Source organism: Macaca thibetana, chromosome 10 (assembly GCF_024542745.1).
Source record: "Macaca thibetana thibetana isolate TM-01 chromosome 10, ASM2454274v1, whole genome shotgun sequence".
In the NCBI taxonomy this organism is placed as follows: domain Eukaryota; kingdom Metazoa; phylum Chordata; class Mammalia; order Primates; family Cercopithecidae; genus Macaca; species Macaca thibetana.
Window position 1 is genome coordinate 84,557,163 of NC_065587.1, and position 27,739 is coordinate 84,584,901.

Below are 27,739 nucleotides of genomic sequence, written 5' to 3' on the forward strand. Positions count from 1 at the left end.
ACCAACAAAAGTCCATTGAAAAAGAAGTAATTGGAATTTGAGAAGCCTTGACAGGTTGCACACCTCTAACAAGGAACATTGTTATTCTTTGTACTTCATTGCTCTTCTCTACATAATATTCACTAAAATGATATTGAAGATTACATTAGTTGGAGTTAAGTCAGAGAAGCAGAATCCTTGAATGATATGGGGTAACAGATTTATTGCCGGGATTAGACCTTGTACAGTTGTGGGAGAAACTGGGAAAGCAACATTCCACAAGGGGATGACTGACTGAATAGAAAAGCTTCTAACCGGGGCCCATGGAATGGAGCTAGTGAAGATGTCTATGCAAGTCCCTTGCCTCTCCATCCGAACAGGGCCAGAAGTATGTCAGCAGGGCAGATGATAAGGAGGAAGTTGTCAATAGGAAAGCTGCATGCAAAGCAGGAGAGAACAAAGACAAATGAAAGTCACAAGGGAAAACTGGAATCCGCAGAGATGCACAGGCCCGTGTATCTGTCTCTCACTGATTGGAACCTCAAAGCTGTGATGTCCTGCCGAAGGAACCAGTGCTCTCGCTGCAGAACTTCATGTGTGCCCAGCCTGGCTCCAAGAATATGTGGCAGAAGAACCATCAAGAACTGGAGAAGCTGTGGGGCCAGCTGCTACTCCACACCCATGTGATGAGCAACGGCGTGCGTGACCTGCCCAAGCCCTGCACCACCTTCCTCACATAAAGTCTCTGACTGCACTTCCGCCCTGTGAATCTCAGGGACATTTCTCTGTGGCCAGCCCTAATCCAGAACCATTCAGAGAAATATAACTTAAGCTTAACTAACTTTTGACATAGACTGTAACAGAGGCATGGAAAGCAAAAACAACAACAACAACAACAACAAAAAACGATAGAGATGAGATAATTCCATCTTTTCTTTAGAAAGATGTAAAAACCAGGGTGAGGAGAGATAATGGCTTGTCTGATGTAACAGAGCTAGTGACAGGCCTAGAAACTCAATTCTGTGTGTGTCTCTCTAGGTGATATCACAGAAGAAACAAACAAACAAACTCTGGATGTGAGATTCATACACTATCTTCCTATAGTCCAAGCCACTCAGGAGGTTTGCTTAAGCCTAGAAATTTGAGTCCATCCTGGCAACATAGCAAGACTCCATCTCTAATGTATTTAAAAATTTAAAAATAAATCCTAAAAGCGAAGACACCTGAGTTTTTGCCTTAATTGATTGCTTCGGCCTTGGGGAAAAAAAATCACTCGATTTCTGGACTCATGTTTTCTATAAGTGAATGGCATATAGGCTAGGCGCAACAAATTGGAAGTGATCACTTAATATCTGATGAATCTCTCAAGAACCACTATTTCACACAATTATTTTACTGCCTAACATTTTAAAAAATGAAACCAGGAGGCCTGGTGCAGTGGCTCACGCCTGTAATCCCAGCACTTTGGGAGGCCAAGGTGGGAGGATCACGAGGTCAGGAGATCGAGACCATCCTGGCTAACACAGTGAAACCCGTCTCTACTAAAAATCAAAAACATTAGCCGAGTGTGGTGGTGGGTACCTGTAGTCCCAGCTACTCAGGAGGCTGAAGCAGGAGAATGGAGTGAACCCAGGAGGCAGAGCTTGCAATGAGCCGAGATCGCGCCACTGCACTTCAGCCTGGGTGACATAGAGAGACTCCATCTCAAAAAAAAAAAAAAAGAGAAAAAAAATGAAATCATGCTCCTGGACCTCAATAGCAAGGCATTCTTGTAGGTTCTCATGAAATTTATCTGGGGCTAGTATGGGGCATCTGGGCCCTTTTTCCTTTGCGCAAGTCAGATTTCCAGTCTCTCAGCCATGTAACAATTAGACTTTCTCCTCATCCCACTGTGACTCCTTTTTTATGTATTCAGTCTGGGCTTTTCAGTAGGAGTCAAGTACTACATAGCTGGAAAAACAAGAGATTCTGGAAAAGCAGTTACAGGGAGAAGCTAAAAGAATATCAGATTTCTAGTTATGTATTTTGACGGTTAGCTCATGAATTTGAAATCAGCGTTTAGCAGGAATGACCTATATCTGCTGATGTGACATTAGCTGGGATGGCTCAAAGGCCTGGAGTTGAAATAATCTAAAGTCTACCTACTTTCAGTGAGGATAGTTGGATCCATATAGTGTCTCTGCTTCCTCATGGCATGGTTGTTGGGTACAAGAGCGAGCCTCCCAAGAAGACCAGGCACAAACTGTATCACCTTTTGTCACATGGATTGCAAAGTTATATAGCATCATTTCTACCATAGTCATAGGCCTCTCAGATTCAAGAGGTAGAACAGTTGACCCTTGAACAATGTGAGGGTAAGTGGTGACTATCCCCAATGCAGTCAAAAATCCATGTATAACTTTTGACTCCCCAGGTACTTAACTGCTAATAGCCTACTCTTGACTAGAAGCCTTACAGATAACATAGAAGATTGATTAACACATATTTTGTATGTTACATGTGTTCTATGCTGTATTCTTACAATAAAGTAAGCTAGAGAAAGAAAATGTTACTAAGAAAACCATAAGGAAGAGAAAATATATTTACTGTTCATGAGATGGAAGTGGATCATCATAAAGGTCTTCATCTTTATTGTCTTCACATTGAGTGGGCTGAGGAGGAGGAGGAAGGGGGGTAGGTATACTTTCTCAGGGGTGGTAGTGGTGGAGGAAGTGGAAGAGGAAGCAGAAGAGGCAGCATGCTCTGCTTAATTTTACTGAAAAAAATCCACATATAAGTAGACGTGTGCAGCTCAAAGCTGTGTTGCTCAAAGAATAACTGTGGATCCCATTTCCCAATGAAGGGAGTATCATTATTACATTGTGAGAAGAACTGTGGGATGGAAAGCGCATTGCGTGCCATCTTGGAAGACACAGTGTGCCACAAGCACTGATAGTATGCATGGTGTGTTCATAAACACAGAGCTTGTCAACTAAATGAGCTCTTGTTCAACAATAACCCCAGAGAATATGTTTGTGCACACTTATATAAATACATACACATATACATACATAATAAGTACTTAGTGAATAAGGCTAATTCTCGGATTCACCTTGCTTCCAAGACATTTTTCGTGCTATGCCTAAGGGTAAGGGCAGAGAATTGGGCCACACAATTAATTTAAACTAAAAGTGTTTCATTGTCACCCTCCGCCCCACCTTTTTTTTTTCTGGGAAAATAAATTAGGCTGCTGAGTTTTGGACCTAAATCATTTCCATGGTAACAGAGCCTAATATGCTAAAAGGCAGATTATAGTTCCCTCTAATATTTGAAATATCTGTATATGGGCTGCATGGCCGAGGCAGGCAGATCACGAGGTCAGGAGATCGAGACCATCCTGGCTAACACGGTGAAACTCTGTCTCTACTAAAAATACAAAAAATTAGCTGAGTGTGGTGGCACGCACCTGTAGTCCCGGCTACTCGGGAGACTGAGGCAAGAGAATCACCTGAACCCGGGAGGCGGAAGTGGCAGTGAGCTGAGATCGCGCCACTGCACTCCAACCTGGGTGACAGAGCAAGACTCCATCTCAAACAAACAAACAAACAAACAAAAGTACATTTAGCAGAGAATAACATTGCCATTTACCCACACACACACAAACACACACACTCATACACACACACTCATACACACTCACACATATATTTATACACACGCAAGAAACATGAGTGTTAAACAAATTTCATAATTTATATTAAATGATTTAAAGTATGGGGGAAATGTGTAGGAATGACACCGTTCAGCCTGGTCTTCTCGTATCTGCATTAAGTCAAATTTTCTTGTTTTGATTTTTGATCGATTGGTTGAATTTAGAAATATTCTGATCATGTAAAGCCTGGGGGAAAAAAGTCAACAATCGCAGATACAGAAGTGAGAATAATTACGATCTCCTTTTCTACTGGGAACTGTCTTACTAGTGAGATCTGTATCACGTAGGCTAGGAGAGCAGGGAGGTTAGGTGGGTGACTTCCATTGGGGTTCTTTCTTGTCCTGCCACGTACACACCCACTTCCATTTCCTACTGCCATGAGAAACACCTCATTTGATGTTCTATGCAACTTGCCAGTGAGTGATTTTCAATTTTTTTTATGTTGTTAAAACAAAATAACTACAGGGGTATTTATTTCTAGGACATAAAATTAAGTCACTGATTTAATCAGATATATGTGAGCTATCATGTATATTCCATGTCTCTTCTCCGTTTACTGTATTGCTCTCTGAATGTTTCCAAGAAACTCTTTACACACAGAAGTTCTCTCAAAACAAAAAAGGGACTATGCATACATTTTACTTTCGAGGTGGCATTTACTTATTCAATAATAGCTACACAATTAAATGTTATGTTGACCTTGTGTCACTGTCAACTAGTTACTTTTTGTTTCTGTTGCATTTCCAAGTGTGTTAAACTAAAAGCAAGTGGCTTCATGCCAATTAAGCTACATGGAAGCTTTTTAGGCCTTGTTCAAATACTAACAGGTTTGATAAATATATTTGTCTAGGAAGAGTAGGACAAAGAGCTCTTTGTTTACTGACATACTTTATTGTCATTCTGCTGTATGCCTCTCGTGTGGCTGTTTTATAGGACATAAAATCTAGGTATCCTGTCGGAATCTCAGATCTTATTTATAGCTTGCTGCAAAGTGGCTTATTGTCATTTATTATTTCTTATTTGATTTATATAGCATCTTTCCACCAAAGAGCCCATAGGTTTATTTATATACAGAGTACACACACACACACACACACACACACACACACACACACACACACACACAGTCACATCCTTATACACATCCTTGAACTTCACTCAAGGCTATGATGTAGATAGCAGTATAGAACCAAAAATCTGTATGAGGCCTTTCCATTTGTTTTTGTTCTAAGACGACGTTCTGGGAGGAAAGTTGCCATTTTTTTGTTTTCACTTTGAGTGTTTATCTTTTGCCTCTAGGTGGATCGGATCATTTTCTGTGTCTTCTTAGAAGTTGACTTCAAAATCTACAAAAAGAAAATGAGTGAATTTTTCTCTGTAGGTGAGTAAAGCTACTTCTTGTTTCCTTTCAAATTGAGGATTGAAGAAGTGAGCCATCACTTCTATTCCTATTGTTTTTCATCTTCAGGACTATTACATACCGTCACCCCTGCCAACTTGTATCATAGTTTTTAAGAACTGAACAAGGTGACAGAAAATCTAGGCTGTGGAACTCTTACCCCCAGAGGTTACTGTGTTGTCTTGGGGAAGTCAGTTCATCTCTTGGGTCTCGGTGCTTCACATCAAAACTGAGGGGCTAATTATTAATAAATGATTTCTAAAGATGCTTCCCCTGGCCCTAAATTACATGATCTGTGATTCCTTCTCCAACTTGTAAGTTTGCCGGGCCCCATGCCTGCATCTACCCTGTTAAATACCATTGTTGGAAATTGTGAGCCCATTGATATTCATAGTCAGAATTCAAACTGTTCCTGCATTCCATCCCTATTCCTTCCCCAGTTTCTCACTCCAAATTTCAATGCCTATAGCAGCACTTCTAGGGCAGTCTGAGAATAGCAGTCATTCACACTTCTTTTTAGAAAATAGGATAAACCTCGGGGTTATTAGAGAACCTTGAGTAATGTATTTACATCGATTGAATGTGCCATTAGTTGGATTTGGGTAATTTGAATATTTTCCTCCACTCTTCCTCTTCTAGTCTATTAAGGCTGAGGCTTGTTTAATGCCTTATTTTTATGGTGCCATTAAAGTCACAGTGTCCAAAGTGCTTTCCTTAGCCATGGCAAGAATTGCTTCCAGGAAATTTCAAGCTACAGTGAGCATTGTTGGTACTTGCCTCTCAGTGAGCTTTCTTTTGAGGTTTCCATCTCCATCTGAAGTAGTTTGTCATATCACAGGTGACTCTGGCAGGTGGAAAGGAGTGAATAAAGAGTGCTGATGCACATTCATCCTCTTAAGCCATCTATCAGAGCCAAACAGTAAACAGGATGCCTTGCCTGTAGATCAGAGTAGGATGCGTTCTATCCAGAACAGCTGTAGAAAACCAAAAAACCAATAGAGATGGTCAGCTCTCTGCTAATGCCCTAAGTGGACTAAGTTCTTCTAAGTAATTTGAAGTTCTTCTCTCTAATTTTATAATTGAAAGGTGAATCTGCTAAGTGCATTTAATTTAAGGCTTTTACTAAAGTATTTCTCGAACTGAAACATAATGTAAATTCCTCAGATTCCCATGTGATAATGAACTGGACTGTGGTTATAATCTTTTTCTCCTCCTCTTCTTTCTCTTCCTCCTCCTCTCCCTTCTCCTTTCTCCTTTCTTCATTTTTTTCACGCATCTCAGTGTTCTTCAGAGTGGACTCACTTAACAGCTTTTTGATAAGTAGTTGTTGAGCCGAGTTGAATTAAATAAATTTTTCTTGCTGTAATCTGATGACTTTTTTGTTTCAATGTCCTTGTTCCATTTTTCGTTTTGATTTGCTTTATAACAATATTGAGCTGATTGGTGCCTGTATTTTTAAGTACTATTAAAAGTAAATGTTAATTATATTTTTAAATGTGACTTCCTATGATGTATGAAGCAAATATTCTCATGTCTTGTCAGTATTACATCATAATTGATAAGATTTTATAAATTTTAGACTCCTTGAGATGTTCGGAAATAATGACATCATATTCATTCTCATGTCTTCTAAAAAATGTCTGCAGGAAGCCATACTAACATAAGATAAAAAATAATTGCATAATTATGATCTATTGATATTGAAACAAATCTTTCTATCAGCAGGTATTTCCAATGATGCAGAGTCAAAAAGCACACTGCAAAATTAAAAGAAAATGAGACAGTTTTAGGAGTGTAATATATTAATAATTATGCAAACAAATTATTGTTTGAAAAATTGCTACTTTAAATAAATTTTAAAATGCATTGCAGTACATGAGCAAGTGAAATAATAAAGTCATCCTCAATCTCACATCAATGCTTTGAAACACATGGTGCTCAGGAAATTATTGTCAGTCCATATTTACAATAGTAAGTACATTTTAAACTAAATGTAAAAATCCTCAAAAATTGTGGAGTATTTCTGCAATGTTGAAGCATTAGGTATTTGAAAATTCTAAACATGCAACATGAAATAAGGGTGATGTATAATGGAATGTGACTACTAATATAGATAATATACTTCACCTGTCATTAATTTGAACTTGTGTTTAATTCATAACTATATGATCTTTAAATATAATAATGGTTAATAATAATCATAATTAATATATTAAATAAAAACAATAATGGTTACTAATAATGCAAACATTTTTAAATTGCTTTCGATTAGCGTTCCTTTCTTTACATGGGTAAATCATTAATCTTCATGATCACTCTAAGAAAGGAGGCACTGTATTAACCCTGTGCTGTGGTTCCATTGTTAGGGTTTTTTCTAATTTGGTCTTATGGTTTCTCTCTCTTGAGAATGGCCGTAAGCCAGGATAGCCACTCTCCAGGAGAGCTTTGAAAAGGGTTGGGGGAAAAGTTAGGATATGTGTGTCAGGGGAGACACAGTGAGGAAGTAGAACTAAAATGCCCAAAACAGAAGGCATTTATTACTCACAGGTAGACAGGTGAGGGATGCCCACAGGAGACCAACAGGAAGCCTGGAGGTGGCAGGGAGCCCAGCCAGCAAGGGGGGAGCAAGAGAGAGCGAGCACCTGGGGACTGTCTTTATTAGGTCCGTATGCACCACCCCTTAGGCTTTCCCATGGGGGTTGTGGATTGGCTAGTTTAAAGAAAACACTCAGGAAGCAGGAACTTACTTTGATGATTCTGACACTATTAGATTTTTACCATGATCAGCAGTTGTGGAGTGTATTGGGTTTGGGGTCAGCTGGATGAGGAACAAGTGGAACATATCACAAACAATCACACAGGGAGGGAAGTTTTAGTAGGCCAAAGGTGACAGGATACAACTGGCTTTCAAACAACTTCTGTTAGGCCTAAGAATGGATGCTGGCCAGGCGCACAGTGACTCATACCTGTAGAAGGAGGATTGCTTGAATCCAGGAATTTGAGGCTAGCCTGGGCGACATAGTAAGAACTTGTCTCTACAAAAAAAATAAAAATACAAATTAGCTGGGATTGGTGGTGCATGCCTATAGTCCCAGCTACTCAGGAGGCTGAGGTGGGAGAATCACTTGAGCTCAGGGGTTTGAGGCACAGTTGGCTATGACTGCACTGCTGAACTCTAGCCTGGGTGACAAAGCAAGACCCCATCTACAAAAAATATAAATAAAGAAGTAAATAAATAAATAGGTAAATAAATATTGTAGAGATTTTAAAACCAAAAGGAAAAAAAGAAAAAAAAATGGATGCCAAGGCAGCAACCATATTAAACAAATTTATGATACCCTATGTTTTAGGCATGAAAAACGAGGATTCAGCTAGGAAGCAACAGAGCTGTATTTTAAAATTGAGAATGGCATCTGTCATTGCCAAAGTGATAATAGGTTCATTTTCTCAGAGCATCTTTAGAGAAGGCTGAGATCAACTTCCAGGCTGTATTTGGAGTATTGGGAAAGTTCCATTTCATCGGCTGCCCATCATTTTTCAGAGGGGCCACACTTCTCTTTCCTCTAGTACCTATAAATACCTTCATGGAAACTTTTCTAATGTGAGTTAAATTAGTACTTTTATCATTCATCTCGAAATTGAATTCTATTCACATCATAGAAGTACTGTGGTGCTGTTACCTGCCGATGAGCAGTTAAGCGGGGAAGGAGAAGCCCAAAGGCCTTTATAGCACATCTACAGGAGAAGATGGAAAATTGCTTATATTAGTTTGCCAGGTCTCCAAAAACAAAGTACCACAGAGCGGGTGACTTAAACTACAGAAATACATTTTCTGATTATTCTGAAGGCTAGAAGTTCAAGGCCAAGTGGAGGCAAGATTAATTTCTTCTGAGGCCTCGCTCCTTGGCTTGTAGATGGCTGTCTTCTCACTGTACTTTCAAATGACCTTCCCTCTGAGTCATTTGTGCTGCATCTTTCTCTTTGTATAAGGATGCCAGTCAAATGGGATTAGAACCTACTCTAATTACCTTATTTTAATTTAATTAGCTCTTAAAGGTCCTATCTCCAAATACAGTCATATTGTAAGATATGAGGGTTAGGCCTTCAACATAAAAATTCACAGGGCACAGTCCAGCGCATAATATTGCCCATTGTAGAAATGCAATAAGAAACTCCAGGGAAAGAAACCAGCAACAAATTTTTTTCAACAGTTTTATATCTGGCTGTGGGGTAAAGCACATTTGACTTTTTCCTTCCAGAAGTATTATTTGAAAGTAGAGTGTGGCAGCTTTATGGAATTATCATACACTTTGGTTGCAAATAATTTATACTTACAGTGCACCATTACATGGCCTACAGCAAATAATATTTGTATGATTCAACTCAGAAATCTCTTTGTTCTTTACATAAAAAGGCTTATATTTTTTCAGTGTGTAGAATTTATTGTGTGCAGTTTTCACTAGATGTAAAAAATTAAAAAAAGAAAAGAAAAGACAATTCCCGATCTAGAATGTGTAAGTCATTTTTTTTAACTAGAGTCTTAGTCCTACTAGAGAACTGAAAGATGTTAACTTTCCTCATAATAACAATAAAGAACATACGGTTTATAATGATATTAAAGAATCTTGTTTAAGCTTGAGACGTATCATGGTAAACCCTCTTCCCCTCCTCCCTTTAGGGAAAACTGACCTTTGTTTTCTGCACTGATTCTCAACTAGGAGCAATTTTGCCCTCCTGGGGACATTCTGAGGCATTTTTGTTTTTCACAACTGAAGGAGGGGAGAGGTTACTGTCCTCTAGTGATTAGAGGCCAGGGATGCTGCTAAGCATTCCACAATGCACAGTATAACACCCTCCACAACTCTCCAACAGATAATTATTCAGCATCAAATGGCGATAGTGCAGAGGTTGAGAGGCTCCGTCTACTAGTACTGTCTCTTACCACTCAGGCCATCGCGGCAGTCTTTGCCTTTGGATTGGGGTTATTTTACAGTGTTTTGACTGCTAATGCTTTACCCATAAGTAACTATCAAGCTGGATTTGGAACATGTACCCTCAGCCTGGCCTCTGGCTTCCTGGATTTATGACCCTCCTCGTCCAGACTTCTGGTTTTGTACCCTCTCCATTCACTCTGTACCCACAGATTTCTATATTTTGACCTTCGTTAGCCACATACACCTGCCACCTAGCCCCTACTCTCCAGGTCCTCCTGGCACCACCCCACTCCTGGTATCATTTATCTATTACTGCTCATGAATCTATAGAAATAACCTCAGAAAATATGATCATTACATAGGTTTTATATATCTAATAGAAGTGTAGAACTAAAGGCTAGTATACAGAGCAGTGAGGAACAAATTCACTTATTATTTTCTTTGTATACCTTAAGCAAGGTTCATTGCTTCTTTGGCTAATACTTTTCATTTTTTTATCATTAGTTTGGTGACCATTGGTTGATAAACTTTCCTTGTTAGCTCACAAAATATGTTTGAACTTTAGATACCTTCAATCCCTTATCATTATCTGCATAGTAACTGGTCACAGTGAAATCACCTATGACTGAAAAACCTACCAACTAATCTTTTTTAAATTTGTTTTTCAGAGTCAGGGTCATACTCTGTCATCTAGACTGGAGTGCAGTAGCACAATGGTACTGATCATAGCTCACTGCAGCCTCGAACTCCTGGGGCTCAAGGAATCCTCCTGTTTCAACTTCCTGGGTGGCTGAGACTACAGGCACACCCCCACATGCCCAGCTAATTTTATTTGTTTATTTGTTCTTTAGAAACATGGTCTTACCATGTTGCCCAGGCTTGACTTGAACTCTTGGGCTCAAGTAATTCTCCCGCCTCAGTTTCCCAAGTCTTTGGGATTATAGGTATAAACCACTATGCCCAGCTCTAATCTCTTTAGTTTTTTAACCATAAAAACAATTACATTTGTCAATTTTGTTTCCAGCTTTGAAATTTATATAACATATACACAATACCCATGTCAACTTTACTTAAATGTGATTAACATATATATATAGCAATGCTGGGAAAGCTAATCAGATAGGAAAATCAATTCCAGGATATGCATGTGCTCATCCCAAACCTGACACCTGTTTATAAGAGGAAGATTGTATTTAAGATGAAAAATTCCGTTTATGTTTTTGAAAATAATTTTAAAACTATGTTTAAAAAATTAATAGAAAAAAGGCTAAAACATTCCCAATGTTCTTGATATAAATAGTAAAATAATGAGCTATTTGGGGCCAGTCACAGCGGCTCACGCCTGTAATCCCAGCACTTTGGGAGGCTGAGGCGGGCAGATCACGAGGTCAGGAGATCGAGACCAGCCTGGCTAACATGGTGAAACCTGTCTCTACTAAAGGTACAAAAAATTAGCCGGGTGCGGTGGCAGGCGCCTGTAGTCCCAGCTACTCGGGAGGCTGAGGCAGGAGAATGGTGTGAACCTGGGAGGTGGAGCTTGCAGTGAGCCGAGATCGCGCCACTGCACTCCAGCCTGGGCAACAGAGGGAGATTCCGTCTCAAAACAAAACAAAACAAAACAAAACAAAAATGAGCTATTTTACCTACTAATATTTGGGGCATCTATCTGGTACAACATAAAATAATAAACCTTATAAAACTGCAAGAAGTTTGAATGCCTTAAAAATGAGCTTGCAAAATAGTAGACATATAACATGAATAACAAGTGTTTTATAGTTAGAACTAGGTAAACTGAATCCCTAGGAATTATAAGTTTATAAATTATAAACTTTACTGGAGATATTTTTTGGTCTTAAATACAGATTTTCTTTTTGTATTGTATATAACATAAAAGCATATGGATGGTAAAGTAAACCCCTAAGTCAAGTTTGAGAATTATATCTTGGGAACTTCTTGAATATTTAACATATTTCAATGTCTAGCTAACGTGCATACATTTTATTTCTCAACTATTGGCAGACATGTTATTAATTCACTTCACTTGAGTATGTAAACACATTTAGGTTACATGCATTTTACCTTCTTAGATATAGATAGCACTGGGAAAGTCTAGCTTTGCATAATCATGATAAAGAAAATTCCAAACTCATATTTTGATAATAATTTTTAATATCTTAAAGGCATGCCTATAATTTTTAAACAAAACAAATCAAGAAACTTCTCAACCACATTTCACTTATTTTGACCTGCTTATAGTCTTCCAAACATGTAATAAATGTTATTGATATGAATATGTCTTTCATTTATTTTCCCAATCATGAATTTCTGCCATTTATTTCTGTCTAAATTATACACACTCCTGCAACGCAACTTTAGTTGGGTTTTATATTATTATTATTGTCTGACCTTTTTATCTTGGTCTCATCAATGAAAAAATAAGTTTGTGGAGAACAGATACTATTCCTAATATTCCATTGCCCTTTCAGAATCTGGAAAAATTCTAAACATATCGTAGGTGTTTATTAATGTAAATAAAAAGTACCATGAGACTAGACTGAAACTGCTATGGTTGGAATGTGTATCTCCTCCAAAACTCATGTTGAAATTTAATTGCCATTGTAACAGTTTTAAGAGGTAAGACCTTCAAGAGTGATAGGCCATGACAGCCTCTAGCCTCATGGGAGGGACTGGTGTCATTATAAAAGGGTGAGTTCAGCCTCTTGCCCTTTGCCTTCCACTTTGTGATGTCTTCCACCATGTGATGATGTAGCAGAAAGACCTTCACCAGATGCCAGCACTTTGATATTTGGCTCCTCGGTCTCCAAAAGTGTGAGCCAATACATTTCTGTTCATTATATATTACCTAGTCTGGGGTCGTCTGTAGCAGCACAAAACAGATTAAGACAGAGAGAATATTTAACCATAGTTTCAGGTAAAAAGTCAGTTTTTCCTAGAAACTCTAAGTATTGTTAACACAGCTAGACAAGGGTATAGCACTGCTTTTTACGTATTTATCAAAATTTTCAAAACTTGGCTGGGCACAGTGGTTCACGCCTGTAATCCCAGCACTTTGGGATGCCGAGGTAGGTGGATCATAAGGTCAGGAGTTTGAGACCAGCCTGGCAATATGGTGAAACCCAGTCTCTACTAAAAATACAAAAACTGGCTAGGCGTGGTGGCGGGCGTCTGTAGTCCCAGCTACTTGGGATGCTGAGGCAGAATTGCTTGAACCCGAGAGGTGGAGGTTGCAGTGAGCCAAGATAACACTATTGCACTCCAGTCTGGGTGACAGAACGAGACTCCATCTCAAAAATAAATAAATAAATAATAAATAAAAATGAAAAATTAACATTTAAAATTCTCAAAAATTAAAAATTACTTCTCTGATAAATGGGCACAATACTTTAAAATTTTACCCAGGCAGTATTTAAAATTTTTCCTGAATTTCACTTTTAAAAGTCTTAGATCTTTAAAAGCAAACAAGAGAAAGTACTCACATTATGTATTCTGCTTCCTCCCTTTACACTGATTTTATAAATTTATCTCATCCATTATCATTCATTCTCTATCAGTTGCCACATATTTATTATATGCCTACTATGTTCCCAAGACTGCTACATTTAAGATATTATTCTTATAATAGTCCTGAAGGGCACATGTCATGTAGAACAGTTGGAAAACAATATTAGCAAATAATCAAGTATAACACTGATACGGTCATAGCACCCAGGAATTCAGAAGCAAATGTGTATGAGGACCAGATTGATTGGGACAGTTTTCATGAAGAATGTGGCACTTCCAGTGATCTTTAAGGAACGAACAAGGGTAGAGAAGTTCATGTCTGGTGTTGGGTAAGCAACATAGAGGGAGAATGGCAGTTCAGATTGGAAAAATTGTGAAGTAAAGTACAATGCTTATATCTAATTTGTGAAGCCCTGACTGAGAAATTTTGACACTCTTGCTAATGTATTATGCGATTGGGCTTAAGAGTAAGTCCTTGAATGCGAAATAGGATAGATTCCATATTTAAGAAGGATTAACTCAGTTTATGACTTAAGAGACTGCCCTTTCAACAACACCCATGCCATGGATTCATCACCTTCTTTTATTGAGATAGTAGTGGACAAAGGCTAAAGAAAAGTCAGTAAATTGGCCAAAGTCACATAGTTGGGTATGTCTGAGCACAAACCCTTTCCACTGTGTAATGCTTCTTCCCTTAGCAATCCTGAAAATATGGACAATTGTTTGAAGCTACTTGTCTGCTAAAAAAGCCACATATTATCCATTTGCATTAGTAGGACTAGAGCTCCTGAAAAGCTAGAATTCCTCCAATCATATGGCATATCCACATGTCCTCTTTCCTTCCTCTTCTCTTCTCCTCTCTGGTCATCAGTTTTCCAAGAATAATAATGAAGCACATGGTGTCATGAGCTGTGAAGGTCTTTTTCCTCTTGCTATGTCAGAATAATGATTGGAAGATAGAAGCTTAAAGAGAGGGGTGGTGAATTTCTGAGAAAGGTAGCAATTGTCTAACAATGAGGTCAACAGAGACAAAAGCATCTATGGTAAAGGGGAGGAAGTGCTAGGTTTGTTATTGTAAGAAATGGTCTCTAATCTTGTCACAACCACCTTAACACTGTGTGGCTTTGTGCATGCTGTTTAACCTTTTTCTGCTTCAGTTTTGTCATGTGCAAACATACTAATGTACCAATTCCAAATATAAGGAATAGTAATATAAATGAAAATCTACTAGATATGTACACCAAGCATCATACATTTTTTAATATCCATGTTTATTTCTTGTTACAATTTTAAAAGTAAGTAGTTCAACTTTTGTGATCATCTTTGAAAAATATGTAAAACTTCTTATCACAAAAGTAAGACAGGTTTATAGTGAAAAACAGATAAGCAAAAAGAAAAAAATACAAACTATTTTCTGTCCTGTAATCTGGAGATGAATTACAAATTGTTGCTTATCCTTCTGATCTTTAGAAATGGAAAATGCAAACAGCGAGAAATTAGTCTTATAACTTGCTGTATATCATTTAACATAAATCATGAACATATTTTTCATGTCATTATGACTTCTTCCATAACTTAATTTTAATAGACCCAAGGTTTACTCAAAACCATACTATAGAACTTAGGAATCATTTCTGTAAATTATTTCTCTATTTGCTTATAAATAATAATTTTAAAAAATCATCTTTGTAGTTAAATATTGGCATCATCCTCATTTTTTAAAATACCTTTCTAAAAGTGGAATCACTTTTTCAAAATATGTGCAAAACCAAGACACTTTTGCTAGTAATTGTCAAATTGTTCACTGTATTTGCAGCACTACAGTTGAGTGTCATGTACTATATACAACTTACAGGGATTACCATTCACAGGGACAGAAATATAAATGCCCGAGCCTAGCATTAAGCAACCTGAGTTTACATTCCCATAAGTGGTATATGAGAGTTTATTTTTTTCCTACCCTTCTCAGTGGGTTACATCTTACTGTTTTGATGTTAGCACTTTTATACATGATAAAAAAGTGATTAATGTGTAACAACATTCATTTATCTTATTACTAATATAATTTAACATTTTTCCAGTTATTTATCTAAATTTCTTATACAAAATTGCTGATCATAACCCTTGTACATTTTTATTTCATCTTTTTCTTATTGATTTATAAGAACTCTTTGTATATTAAGGTTACTAATCTTTCAAATATATGTTGCAAGTGGTTTCCAAGTTTGTCATTTGTCTTTGTGATATTCTTTTATAACCAAAACAGTGAGAAAAGGTAGAAAGATAGGATTTTAAAATATATAAAAAAGAAAGAAGGAAGGAAGGAGAAAAGGGAAAATGAAAGGATGAAAAATCTGAAGGTTTAAAAATAGAAAGAAAAGAAGAAACCCTTTTTAATGAAAGAATGGGGTTAAACCAAAAACTCAAAAATGACCTTGATTTTAAGCCTATGGACTTCACCTCACAGAAAAACATTTTATTTCTAATTAGATTGTTTTTAGTTCTCCTCTTCAGACATTTATTTATTTATTTATTTATTACACTTTTAAGTTCTAGGGTACATGTGCACAATGTGCAGTTTTGTTGCATAGGTATACACGTGCCATGTTGCTTGCTGCACCCATCATTTACCTTAGGTATTTCTCCTAACGCTATTCCTCCCCCAGACCCCCACCCCCCAACAGGCCCTGGTGTGTGATGTTCCCCTCCCTGTGTCCATGTGTTCTCCTTGTTCAACTCCCACTTATGAGTGAGAACATGCGGTGTTTGGTTTTCTGTCCTTGTGATATTTTGCTGAGAATGATGGTTTTCAGCTTCATCCATGTCACTGCAAAGGACATGAACTCATCCTTTTTTATGGCTGCATAGTATTCCATGGTGTATATGTGCCACATTTTCTTAATCCAGTCTGTCATTGATGGACATTTGGGTTGGTTCCAAGTCTTTGACATTGTGAATAGTGCTGCAATAAACATATGTGTGCATATGTCTTTATAGTAGCATGATTTATAATCCTTTGGGTATATACCCAGTAATGGGATCGCTGGGTCAAATGTTATTTCTAGTTCTAGATCCTTGAGGAATCGCCACACTGCCTTCTACATTGGTTGAACTAATTTACACTCCCACCAACAGTGTAAAAGTGTTGCTATTTCTCCACATCTTCTCCACCTTCTGTTGTTTCCTGACATTTTAATGATCGCCATTCTAACTGGCATGAGATGGTATCTCATTGTGGTTTTGATTTGCATTTCTCTGATGACCAGCGATGATGAGCATTTTTAAATATGTTTCAGACACTTTTTATACAAAGCAATCTGCTTCCTGATTTACCAAATGTAGCAGGCAGAAAAATGTCCCCCACAAAGATGTCTACAGTCTAAACCCCAGACCCTGTGAATATGTTAGGTGGCATTGCAAAGGGAAAAATAAGGTTGCTGGTGGAGTTAGGGTTGCAGTTAGCAGACCACAAAATAGGAATGTTATTTTGGATTGATTATAAGATTGGGGTCAAAGTCATCATGAGAGTTCTTAAAATTGAAAGAGGAAAGCAGAAGAGGGAAGCCAGAAGGAGCTGTGACTGTGGAAGAATGTTCAGAGAGATGCACCATTGCTGGCTTTGAAGATGGAGGAAGAGGGCCATGAGCTAAGGAACGTGGGCATCTGTAGAAGCTGGAAAAGCTAGGAAACAGATTCTTTCCTGGAACCCCCAGAGAGGAAAGCAGCCTAGATGATATGTTGATTTTAGTCTAGTTCAACCCATGTGGGACTTCCAGCCTTCAGAATTGTAAGATAATAAGTTTGTGTTGTTAGTAGAAATATGTTACAAAGGTAATAGAAAACTAATATATGAATACCATCTATGAATAAGTAAAAGAAACACAAGAAAAACTTCTTACCCAGTCTGAATTGTACATTTTTTCCCCAAATGATACATTCAATGTAGAGAACAACTAGAGTAAAAGAATTCAGTATTTTCTTTAATTATGAATGTTTACAAGTACATGGCACATTTGTGTACTTTTAATGTGCAGATCACATTGATGTTTAGATTTCTACAAGACATGCTCTCTATAAAGTAACATAAATGGGTTAACGGCCTTCTTAGGAAATAGGTGCTAACCATTTCCACTTGATGGGCCTCAAAAGTTACAAACACATTTTGCCTTCAATGAAAATCCAGTGAAGTGTTGCTGTAACCAAGCAACCTGAATGCAGGAACAAGCAGCCGGCATAGACAGAAAGCAATCTGTCCCTTCCAACGGAGGGGAGTGTGCAGTGAGTGTAGCAAATGCTGATAAACAGCAGAACAAATGAAGACCTGGGAACATGAGCCTTGACTAAGCAGAGTTTGATCTCATTAGGAAGTTCTGGTAAAACAGACACAACTAAATGCTAGTTGGAGAAGGGAGGGAGGATATTGTAGTCATCTTTATAGAGACCCCTGCAGGGTGCTTTTGAAAGACCTGTCAAACATTCTGGGTAGACTGGTTTTGGTTCTTTAGTTGAAAACACTGAGGCAAATGCAGGGAGGAAGAAGTCTTTGAGGAATAATATATAAATAAAATAATTCTTAAGAAGGCACAGAAATAAGAATAAAGACAAAAATAAACAATGGGGAAACTAAAATTTCTGTAACCTATATTCCACTTTAGGTATGGACCTGACTTTTATTGTCAGCCACATGTCTTTCGAAGAGTTGTCTGTCTCCCTCACTTGCTGGTCATTCCATCATCCACAGCAGTCATATGACTATCTCTACCTTCCTACTGCAACCATCCTTGTTGAGGTTATTAGAACCTTTTTGATGGCTTGAGCGTGGGAACTGAAACCATTGCATATTTGATCACATGACTCCACATGACCCTTTAAAGCCCTTCTCACCTTGGACTGGGCACTCTTTATCCTGGCGACTGCTCTGCCATCTTGTCTTCCTGACCGTCATCTGTGTCCGGCCCGGCCCTCTCTGGTATACTTGCTTGCACACGTCCGTCTCCAGCTGGGAGCCTCTCAGGCGTCTTCAATTGAACACATCCAAAATTATATTCAGAATCTGTTTCTCCACTCCTCAATCCTCCTCTTCCTAAATCTCATATCTCAATAACTGATGCTATCATGTGCCCAGTTGGGCAAGCCAGAAGCAGCAGCACCAGGCAGTTTTCTAACCAGTGCCTTTTATTTATTGTTTGATTTATAAAGTAATTAGATTTGAGTGCTCATTTTGGCCAAGGATCAGTTGAAGGAAAAAAAAAAATTTCCTTTTTTTTAAAAAAATTTCTCCTGGCTTTATCAATCACCTTCAGAAAGTAGATTTAGCAATTTGTTAGATTCAGTGAGTCCAAGTATTCAACTTAATGGCAGGAGTCCTACTCAGGGAGGACTCTCCCTTATCAGTCATTCTTTGCCTGAAGTTTTTGCTTTGTCAAATCCTACAAGAAGCCATGAGGATAATGACCTCTTCCCTACTACACAGAGGCCCAAAACAAAGCTTTATTTTTGCTAATAATATTTCTTTTCTCTGCAAATCCAAATTGTTCCTAGAAGCTTTTGGTAATGAAATATTAAAAAGATGAAGAGTGCACAAGAAGCCTGTGGTAAGAAATTAAGCTCTAAGGGAGAGAACTTAGAAGCATGTGAAATAAAACCACAGCAGGATTATCGTAGTTGTTCTCCTTGGCAGACCTGCCCATATGTATGAATGTTCCTGAAAATTTGACAAGCGAATTTTATGATCTATTTCAGGTGTCTGTCCATTTTTTTCCCTTGGGAGTGAAGAGGATGCCTTAATAGCTCATAAGGGTAACATCCCCTTCATAACACCCTCCTTTTCTCATGCTGTGCACAGACCTCCTTGAGTCTAGTCCCCATTCTTGCTCACGTCTCCTAGTCAATCTAGGAATCCTGGCCATGGACCATGATAATCTTGCCACTCAGCTGCACAGTAGCTGAGTGACTTCAAGCACATAAGAAAGCATACAATATCTCATGAAAAGCATAACTGTTCCTCAAACCCAGCAACCATATGGCTTGGGCACCTCTTACCACATTAGTGTTAGTGAGACATCACAAGTTAGTTCAGTTGAAATATCAAAAAAAAAAAAAAAAAAGGACATCTACTTTTTTGAAAGATTCTTCTTCAGCTCACCAATACTGGTGCTTTGGATGAGTGGCTCTCAAACTTCAATGTGCATGAGTGTCACCGGGAGGGTCCTTTCCCCGGAGCTTTGGATGCAGTAGATCTTGAGTGGGACATGAGAATTTGCATTTCTAACAAGTGTCCAGATGATAGTGTTGCTGCTGGTCCAGAGAGTACACTTTGAAAACTACCTTAAATAACGTTCTATGGCGTTTTCTTTGCTTGTTTTTGTTTATTTCACTTCCCCAAAAGACTGTATTAATTGTGGTGACTCTAGGTAATGGAGTAAGACAAACCTGAAGTCATTCCAAAACCCATAGCATACTTCATTTTCCAAAGAAGTGTGGACTATTTGCTGTTGGGAAATGACAGTTACCTGCTCGGAAGACAAGTATAATGATTAAGACAAAAATCATTCACATTAACTCTGTCTCCAATAAAAGACAGTGAAATCAGTGTTATAGAGCTCAAAGTAGGTTAGACATTTCCTTATGAAGGGGATTCTGAAGTATATAAAGCTAGTTTTTACCCAAAACTGGTTATTCATGAGAAACTAGTTGGTTTTCACATATATATTGTGATCAAAATAAAAACTTCGGTCATACTCATGTGTTTGTGTAGAATGCAACAGGGTAATCTGACACAGGGTGATGCAGTGAGTAAAAACAGCACTTATTATGAAATTAACATCAAAGAGGTCCCATAAGATGAAATGGAGCGTTAGCCTCTGTATGGTCTGTGCCTAGGAAGGAAAGGGGATTTTCTGGAACTGGCATTTCTGAACACACAGAACAATGCCTTCGGATGGAATGCTCTCTATTTTGAAATAGTATTCCTATCACTTTGGTAGAAACCTTTTATTTCATTTTTGTCCTCTAACAAAGAAGTGTGATGCTTGGAGAACTGTTTAAAAGGGCTGCAACTCTGTGCCCACGCTTCATCAGTCTCCTAACTACTTTCAAACTTTGAGTGGCATGACTCCCTACTTCCATAGGCTATCATCTTTTTAAAATATTTTTTTGTTGTTGTTCCGGTTTTGTTAGAAAAGTTCTTGCTAGCAATTTGTTGCACAAATATGACTCAAGCAAGCACATTATAGAGAATAATGTTGAACTAAAGTGGATTTCATTAATATGTAATGGCACATTAGGTGCTTTGTAGAGCAAAAGGACTCTATGCTTGATTTTAATACAAATAATTCCAAAATATTAAGGCATGTGCTTTATAATGTTCAGTAAATTTCTCTCATTAAATGTTATCTTTCAAAAGATGGTGTGTCACTCCTCTGCTTAAAGTTGTTGAATCACTCTGTACTCTAAATAAAGTTTGAATGCTTCAACCTTGTATATTTGTCAGGTTTTTGCAGAGAAAATGAACATATATTAAAATACATGGAAAGAGGTTTATCATAGCGAATGACCCATATGATTATGAAGGTGGATAAATCCCAAGATCTGCAGTTGGCAAGTGTGAGACCCAGGAGGGCTCATGGCATAGTTTCAGTCTGAGTCCAAAGATCTGAGAACCAGTGAAACCAACCATGTGGTTGTAGTCTGAATGCTGGCAGGCTTCAGACACAAGAAGAATTAATGTTTCAGTTTGAATCTGAAGGCAGGAAAAAAAAAACTCAATGTCCAACTACTAGAAAGGCAGTGAGGCAGGAGGAGTTCCCTCTTACTCTCCAGGGGTCAGCCTTTGTGTTCTAGTCAGACCTTCAACTGATTGGATGAGGCTCACTCACATCAGGGAGGGCAATCTGCTCAGTACCCATTCAAATTTTAATCTCATTCAGAAACACTCACAGACACACTCAGAATAATGTTTGACCAAATGTTTGAGCACTCTGGACCAGTCACCTTGACACATAAAATTAATTGTCACTCCTGGTATGGAAGGCCTGTATTATCTAGCCAGAACAGATCGGGTTAATTGCAATTTTTCAGATAACTTCCTTTGGTCATTCATAGCTAGTTTTATCTCCTTAAAAACATCTTGATGGTTCACATCCACATGTTTTCACAGATGTTTTTCCCTCTGCTCGAGTGTGATTACCCTTGTCTTTGTTTGAGTTCCCCAAGAAGCTGATCCTGAAACAAGGACTGAAGTAGAAGTATTTTGGGGTAGTGGGGGTGTGGTGGGAAGATGATCCCAGGAAACACACAGTAGGGAAGTGGGGAAGTGAGACAAGCAAGAGCAGGAGGCAATGAGGTGAAGCTGTAAGCCAGTTACCATGGGACAACTGGGGCTCAATCCCAGTAGGAGTGGGGAGACTCAGGGAGATAGTACAGAACATGCTTTGAATTAGGCCACTTGGAAGGCAAGGGAGCTGGGGTTCTTATATGCAAATTGTCCATCATTTGAGAAAGGCTCAACCCTAAAGGGTGTTAATTCTCTGGTATTACTTGAATGGGATTCAGCAACCAGAGAGAGTCCCCAGGCAAAGAAACCCAAGAGCTGGTGGCTCAAAGGCAGGCTGCCACGCACTGAGTTGTCAAGGAACAAGGAGGTATAGGCAGTACATCCACATCTGGGCATCTACTGTAGCCTTTCTTTTTCGCTACATAACTTTAACTCACCCTTTAAGACTCAGCTGAAGCCTAGCCTCTTCTGGAGTGCCTTCATAGAACTTCCCTCTGACTTAGCTGGCTCTTGTATATTTCCCAATACAACTTCCGTGTAACTACATCAGATAATCTGTTACCTTCTTCTGTAGTTTTGCTTTTCTATATCATCCACTTTGTGAGCTCCTTGAGGGAAAAGATTGTTGACCTGTATCTTCATAATGGCTGCACAAGGTAGAGCTCAAGAGATGGTTATTTAACTAGCAAAAATAGTTATAAGAATGACATCATAAGGTAATCACTCAGTGGGTTCTTCTTGCCCACTGCACAGATACAACTAATTTAGTGAGACAGCAGTATTGCAGTAGAGAAAGAGTTTAATTAATGCAGGGCTAGCCAAGCAGAGGACAGAAGTTTATTAGTCAAATCAGTCTCCCAAAAAGCTTGGAGGCTAGGAGTTTTTTGGACAATTTAACAGGCAGGGGTCTAGGGAATGGGTGCTGCTGATTGGTTGGGAATGAAATCATAGGAGTGTAGAAAACTGTCCTCATGCACTGAGCCTCTGGATAGGGTCCTCAGGACCAGTTGAGTCACGAGTCAAAGGTCCCGGTGGAGTCAGTCAGTTGCCAGAATGCAAAAATCTGAAAAACATCTCAAAAGGCCAACCTTAGGTTCTAGAATAGTGATGTTATCTATTAGAGCAATTGTAGAGGTTACATATCTTGGGACCTCTGGAACAATGGCTGGTTATTGTTTAACTCTGCCTACATCTTAGTAGAATTCAGGCTTCTCTCATAATCGTGACCTTGGGGTCTTTCATTAGTTTTACAAAGGCAGCTTCAGTCCCCAAACAAGGAAGGGATAGTTTTGAGAAGGGTTATTATCATTCTTGCTTTTAGGTTAAACTATATACTAAATTCCTTCCAAAGTTAGCTTGGGCTATACCCAGAAACGAACAAGAACAGCTTGTGAGGGTAGAAGCAAGATGGAGTCTGCTGTGTTAGATTTCTTTCATTGTCATACTTTTTCTATGTCAGATTTCTCTCGTTGTCACAATTTTTGCAAAGGTGGTCTCAATAATAGCAATAATCAGTATTTATTGAATGCTCATTGTATGTGAGCACTTGACATATAATCCTAACCCTAAGAAGTTGATAATTTTATTATCCCTATTTTTCAGATGAAGAAACTGACATATAGGTTTTTATGTTATTTGGGGGCCAAAAGATAACTTCCCCTTTGCCCTCTGAAAGTTCACTAAAAATAAACTGACAAAAGGCAGGTTAATAGCAGAAAAGGCATACAAAATTATTTTAACATGCACAAGCATGGGGAAATCACATGAGAATGATTATCCACTAGCTAAATTGGGCACAGAAGCTTATATATTCTTCTTCATAGGGGAGTGGATAGATGGGGAAAGTAGACAATTTTTTGAAGAGCAATAAATGATTATTAGGGAGAACGAATGGACCCAGGAGACAGAAATTAACTTGTAAATTATTCTCTTTGGAATTTGAATGAGCCCAAGAGGCAGGCATTATCTTGTAAAAAACATCTGTCCAGGTGTGGTTACATTCTCAGCTTTCTTTTCTGCAATAGATAATGAAATTTCAGGGAGAGGATGGAAGGCAATTGTGTTCCTTTTGGGGGCTACTGTTTGTAGATAGATAAGGAAACTGTGGAGAAAATCTTCACCCTGTGCTTTGGGAGAGACAAGGGATTGAGAGATGGTAGTGAGGGGAAGGTCCCTTATATTTCAGGGTATTCTGGTATTCTTCTTACCCAAGATTTGCATAGTTATATGTTTTTTGTCCTGGAAGTAAACTGACCCAGTCTGAGTCCAGACTCTGAACAGACACTTAACCACTGTATGACTAAATCAGTGCATGAGTGAAACGAATGAATGAATAATAACCCCAAGCCTGATCCTTCCACACACGGGAGTCATTCTGGGATGATGTTATCGGGACAGTCTATATAGTTCAAATATTCGCTTCAATGTCATGTTCTACGTACAGGAAGACTTCCAAGTAGCTTAACTAGAAGCATCAATCCTTCCTCTGGCACCTTTTTAGTAGCACTGACTACCATATGTTGGAATGTATTTGCATGTCTTAGTTTCTTTACTACTGATAAGATTATTAAAAAAAAAAAAAAAAAAAAAAAAAAACTGCTTAAGTTTCTATTCATCTTGGAGTTTTCTACAGCCCCAAACATAAAGCCTTATACACAATAGGCTAACCAATGAGTGTTTGCCAGGTGAATAATGGAAACTTAAGTGACAAGCAAAGGGATCTTTGACTCTTCCTTTATTTTCCCCCAGAAACTGTAGAGACTCTTTTTTATCTCTCTTTCTCAGATTCTGAAGAGTCTGTGGTCGTACAGATTTTAGATGGCTCTGTAAAATAAAATTATATTTAAAGTTATTAAGTTCAGGGAGGAATCTACGAAGTTTACTTTGTAACATTTTGGTAATCATTTGGTTAGAAAACTGTATTTCTAAGAAACTGGTATTCTTCCTTCCAAAACTGCATTCATAGAATGAATTTTAAAAATTATGTAGAAAATCACCAATGTTTCTAAAATATTTCCATGGTAAAAAAAATTACTTCTTTAAAAGTTAACTATAGTTATCAAGAATTGCCTTTCTAAAACCTCAAATGAAAAGCATTTTCTCTTTCCACTGAATAATAAATCTCTAATCATCATTGATAATCAATTCTTAGAAGAGGGCCATACCAAGTAAATTTGGCTGGGATGACTAAATTACAAAGCACATATGTCGGAGCAAGTTGCAAATCTTCACTGACTTCCCATTATTTACAAAGGATGATATAGCTAATATGTATAAAACACATAGAAAATAATATAAATTTAATTCAGTGGACATTTCTTTATTGATTATGGTATATAAAATGAATGGCATTAAGTGCCAGGGAATATACAGGAACACAAGACCTGGTCTCCATCTTTGCAGAATTTATGATCTGGAGATGGATATTTGAAAAAGAGATAAATTAACATGTAGACTGTGTGATTTTATTATAATAACAGATAACATTTAGCACTTAACAATGTTTCAGTAATTCTCCTAGTACTTTACATGGCATGATCTCATTTAATCCTTACGAAAGCTCTATGTAGTAGGTATAATTATTATTATCCCACTACATAGCTGATGAACCTGAAGCTCAGGAAGATTCAGGTAACTTCTGCAAGACCACATGCCCAGGGGATGGATGGGTGGAGGAGCCAGGATGCAAACCTAAGCCCATGTGTATTTAAAGTCCATACCAAGAAGGCAGTAAAAATAAGGTACATCAAAGAGCACATGATTCATTCAAACTTGGGGAAATCAGACGCTGTGGCACCTAAGCTTGCGCTTGAAGGATGAAGGTGAATAGAGAGGGAGAAGGGCATTGCTAGCAGGATCAAGGCAGGTAGAGGAAGCTGAGGGGGACCTTGAGAGAACAGAGAAGAGTTAAGTGTTGCCATCTATGTAGGTGGTAGCATGCGTGTAACAGAGGAGGTGAAACTGAGAAAAGTGTTTGGAACCAGGTATCATTGGCCTTGAGCGTTACAGGAAGAGTCTAGACTTTTCTCAGTAGGCAGAGGGCAGTCACTGAACCGTTGTGAACCAGATCAGAGCTGTATTTTAAGATTGATTTGGCAGTCACGTGTAAAAGGAGTGAGATCCAGGAGAGGGAAAAAGAGAGGAGCAGTTAGGAAACTGCTAAAATAGCTAAGGCAAATGGCACTGGGAGTCTGAATTTGTACTGCAATAATGTGAGGAGAGAGGACCAAACATAGAAACAGGAGAAGATTTGGCGCTAGCTGATATTTTAGTCCATTTGGGCTGCTGTAACAAAATATCATAGACTCAGTGGCTTATAAACAACAGAAATTTATTTCTGACAGTTCTGGAGGCTGGAAGTCCAAGATCAAGGTGCTGGCAGATTCGGTGTCTGGTGAGGACCCTCTTCTCCGTAGAGAGGCGTCTTCTCCCTGTGTCTGCACATGGAGGGAGGGGTGAGAGGTCTTTCTTAGGTCTCTTTTATAAAGACATTAATCCCATCCACAAAGGTTCTTTCCTTATGATCTAATCACCTTCCAAAGGCCTCACCTTCTAATCACCATCACCTTGGAGGTTAAGATTAAGCATATGAATTATTGGGGACACAGATATTCAGAACATGCCACTGGAGGTAGGGAGCATAAGGAGAGAGATGACAGTGTTTCAGAAGTTCAAAAGAGCAAGCATGTCATCTGTAGTGCAGAGGAATCACATGACCTTTTCCAGTTAAAAGGGGTTATATTGGGAGATAAGGGGAGCTAAATAGGAATGGTGCAACTGGTGGGACACTTGAAAGCACATGAGTGAAGGTTGGGATTTCCAAATGCAGCAAAGCAACACTTTTCATAGTGCGGTGCAGGGATTTGACACATGTCGGTCTATGACCAAATAATGATGTCCATACTTCTCAGATACTTGAAGTGAGCATGCAGACCTTTAACAAAGGTAGAGTATGTGGCATTTAAAGTCTGTGATTTTTAATTGTGAGCAATTGAAATGACTGAAGTGACCATATATAATTTGTATAAGTAAAACAAATGATTGCATATAAAGTTTGTTATAAATATAACAATTTTAAAAAGGAAATGTAAACTCTAGGTTTTAAATTGTGCATTAATGTGTATACTGTCTTCTTAACTCAGCATGATAATAAGACAAGAGAAATGCATGCTTTAACAGTCTCTTTTCTACTGATCTGTTATCCTTTTCTTTGAGAGTTTTAATTAATCCATCTAGAACATTCTTGTGTTTCCCACTTTCATATGAATATTTCTTTATTTTTTCCTATTTTTTAACAGACGATAATAATGAAGAAGAAGAGGATGTCGAAATGAAAGAAGATTCAGGTATTAAATTCATTCTTTTATTATTAGGGGGTAAGTAGGGGTCATTTTGTTGTTTATGTACACTTCATATTTTTTCAAAGAAAGACAAAATAAGATTAATAAAATAGAAATATATGCTCAGTGTTATAAAATTTAAAAGTAGTTGTGCTAACACTTAAGGTTAATGCAGTTACTGTATTTAAGGAATAAATTTGACCTTGAGTTTCCTGACAGTCAAGGTAAAAATGGAACATGATGTTGTACTTAATAGAGTTATATAACAAATCGCCCCCAAAACTTAGAGTAAGCTGAAAACAACCACTTCTTATGCTCATGAGCACAGCAGAGATAACTTAATCATTCTGTTCACAAGGTGTAGGGCTCAGCAGGAAGATTCAACAGCTGGGAGCTGGGACCATCTGAAGGTTCACTCACTTGTCTGGCTAGTGATTGATCTCAACTGTCAGCTAAAATATTAGCTGGGACAACTTCCTAAAACACTTGTTCATGACCACTTTATGTGGCCTGGGCTTCCTCAAAGCATGGCAGCCAGCTTCCAAAATGAGTTTCTCCTGGAAAAAGGGAGACACTGTATTCTCAGGCTTAGACATTCCA

At 38.2% G+C, this 27,739-nt stretch overlaps 1 protein-coding gene across 9 annotated transcripts in view; it reads left to right on the forward strand.

Moving 5' to 3' along the window:
* MACROD2 (mono-ADP ribosylhydrolase 2) overlaps window positions 1-27,739 on the forward strand; it is a 2,111,745-nt gene that overhangs the window by 1,921,443 nt on the left and 162,563 nt on the right. For all 9 annotated transcript variants that reach the window (XM_050745635.1, XM_050745636.1, XM_050745637.1 and 6 more), the window contains 2 exons: window positions 4,970-5,051; window positions 27,098-27,145. In XM_050745635.1, coding sequence (XP_050601592.1) covers window positions 4,970-5,051; window positions 27,098-27,145 — 130 coding nt within the window. The remainder of the gene's footprint in view (window positions 1-4,969; window positions 5,052-27,097; window positions 27,146-27,739) is intronic.